This window comes from Vairimorpha ceranae (assembly GCF_000988165.1).
Source record: "Vairimorpha ceranae strain PA08 1199 chromosome Unknown NODE_201, whole genome shotgun sequence".
Classification (NCBI taxonomy): Eukaryota; Fungi; Microsporidia; family Nosematidae; genus Vairimorpha; species Vairimorpha ceranae.
The window spans coordinates 1-2,767 of NW_020169496.1; the positions used below are offsets into that span (position 1 = coordinate 1).

The following is a 2,767-nucleotide window of genomic DNA, read 5'->3' on the forward strand; positions in this document are numbered from 1 at the left end:
AGTTTAAGAGTATAATTTTTATCAAAAACCATGTACATTGGTTTGACATGCTTCAGTGATAAAAGAATTTTTTTTATGTACAACACACAATCATTTCTTATTACATAAGTAAAGATTGAGAAAAATGTAGAAAATAGCATTTGTTTGGCAAGAATAAATGTATAAATAAATTATTCAGACTTGTTTTATTACTTGTACATTTAATAATTTTGTGGTATAACTTAAAGAGCGATTAAAGTATACAAAAATTATTGAAAAAACGCATAAAAAAGCTTTTATATCAAACAAAACATTAGATCGAGAGGCTTCTTTTATAATATGCATGTTGACATTATCTGTCATATTTATTACTATTATTTTTACTGTATAACTTATTCAACAGTAAACATGGTGTAAATAAAACGAACGAACTAGGTATCATTTTAATATTGTGCAGTCTTAATAAAAATATAAAGTAATAACTTATAAACAATTTGCTTTTGACAGAAAAAATCAAATTTATTGGATAATGAAGGCAAAATAAACTGCATTTTAAAATCTACTTACATTCGAATCATTGTTGAAAATGAAAACTTTAAGAACGAAAAGAAAATGAGAGAAAGTAAATATACTGACTTAAAGGTGCATATGACAGATGAGTTTGAACAGAAGTATACTATATCTGATTAAAGTAAGCATGAAAAAGATGAAAGTTATTTTAATATTCTGTTAAGCTGTAAAATTTTGAGAGAATGGTAAAGGATTTGAGAAATATTTTTGAAATTGTGTAAAACTTTCAGCTTAAAATAAAGAAGAAAAACAAAAAAAGGAATACCTATTAAATATGTGTAAATAATTGATGAATCATTATAACTGTTAACAGAATCAAAAACATAAAATGTACAATAAAAAAGAGATAATTAGTATCGAAAAGTGTTGTGTATTATAAGCATGGCGTGGTCATTTGGACATTGGAAATTGTCAAGAAACTGATTTTAAAATTTTCAATAAGCTTCTTTAATTTTAAACGTTCTTTTATTAAGTGCAATGAAGATGGATTTAAAAATTAAAACATATCGAATTACAGAAAATAATTATAAAAAAAATATGTAAAGGAATTGTTACCAAACTACTTCAATTAAAGAAATTTCTAAAAAAAATGTAAGTTTTAAAAATTAATTAATTTTTTGGTCTTTTTATTTAAATTAGAATGCATAAAGTTTTTTTATTTTGTTATATAAAACTTTATAAAATAAAATTAAGAAAATTAACAGAAATTTTAACACTAAATACATAACCTTCCAAAATAGAGAATCTAATTAGAATTTAAAATCTTATAAAAAATTTGAAAAAAACTTTTGTATAATCTTAAAAAGAGAAAACGAAATAATTATAATAGGTAAGAATTTTTAAAAAAAGAAATTATTATGAAATTTTTACGAATATATCTAAAATATATGAAGTTATAAATTTATTTTGTACTTAAAATAAGAGGTGTTTAAAATTTTTCTGTGAAATTTAAACATAAAGAAAAGATGTTAATTAAGGCCTTTATAAATTGTAAGAGGAGTAAAAAAAGAGACAAAGCAATTACAAAAAAGTGAAAAAATAAGAAAATTAAAAGAAGCTGGTTTAAAATGTAAACCCAATTTTAAAATCAGACGGGCCTATTTGATTCTTATTAATAATTAAAGAAAATTTTAGAAATAAACAACATTACAATATCTCATAGAAAAAATCTTGTTAGAATACGAAAAAAAATGTTTTTAAAATTGTCATAAAGAGGTACTTTATAGATTTTTTTTGAAAACAGAGCATTAAAAAAGCAGCGTTTAGAAATTAAAACAGACTGCAAATGAGCTTTTAGAAGCTTCGACTATACACAGAAAATTCTAAACAAAATTTTATAAAAAGAAATAGAAGAACATATTTTGTGTATGTGGATGATATATTAATCTTTACAGAAACAAGAGATTAACGTATGTGGTATTACAACTACATGTTAGTTTCATTAAAAAAGTTTACTATAAAAATAATTTAAATTTTAATCCACGTCTTTCATAAATAAAAAATCTAATAAATTATTAAGTAAAAATATAATTTGTTTTAGAAGCTTGCAAGGAACAGACGGCAATAATAAAGTTCTAAGCTCATTAGAGTATTACTTTAATATTAGTTGCATTCTTTTGCAGCATGCTACATATAAAAATATCAATGATACATGTGATACGCGTGAACGTGAAAAAATTTTAGTTTTTAACAAAATTGTTTTTTAAGAGAGAACAAAAGTTTCTGAATTTTTTTTATATAAATATTTAACTCCTACAAAAAAGATATATAAATTTAGATAGATATGAAAAAAAGCAATGAATATTACAGAAACAATAAAGTATGATTTCACTTAGTTCAAGGGCTTGTGAGTCTTTTAATTAAAACATTTTAGAATTTTTTTTAAAAGGAAATCACTACTGTTTAAATACCCCAATATAAATGGCAAATAACTATGCTAGGATAGTCACTAGACTCTACACCGGTTCTTTAGCGAAAAAAATTTAAATTTATGAGTGTTATTAAAAACGCCAAGGGAGCTACCTTTAATAATGATTTAAGTATATAGAAGCTTAAATCATCCTTTACTTTTCTTAATTTAAAAAAAAGGTGGTTTTTTTAAAATTACGGGGACTGAGATAACGTCTTAGAAAAAGCAGAAAGTCCAGTTAATGAAAGGTCATTTTTTGGATACATCATTGTTTTTAATAAACCAACAAAGTCAGCAAATTATTTTAAA

General features: G+C 22.8%; 1 protein-coding gene across 1 annotated transcript; it reads right to left on the bottom strand.

Moving 5' to 3' along the window:
• Positions 1 to 174: 174 nt before the first annotated feature.
• Positions 175 to 342, bottom strand: AAJ76_201000342 (hypothetical protein; the record flags this gene model as incomplete). Its single annotated transcript, XM_024474537.1, has 1 exon — positions 175 to 342. The coding sequence occupies one exon, from the start codon at positions 340 to 342 to the stop codon at positions 175 to 177; it is 168 nt and encodes a 55-aa protein (XP_024329597.1).
• Between the last annotated feature and the right edge of the window lie 2,425 nt (positions 343 to 2,767).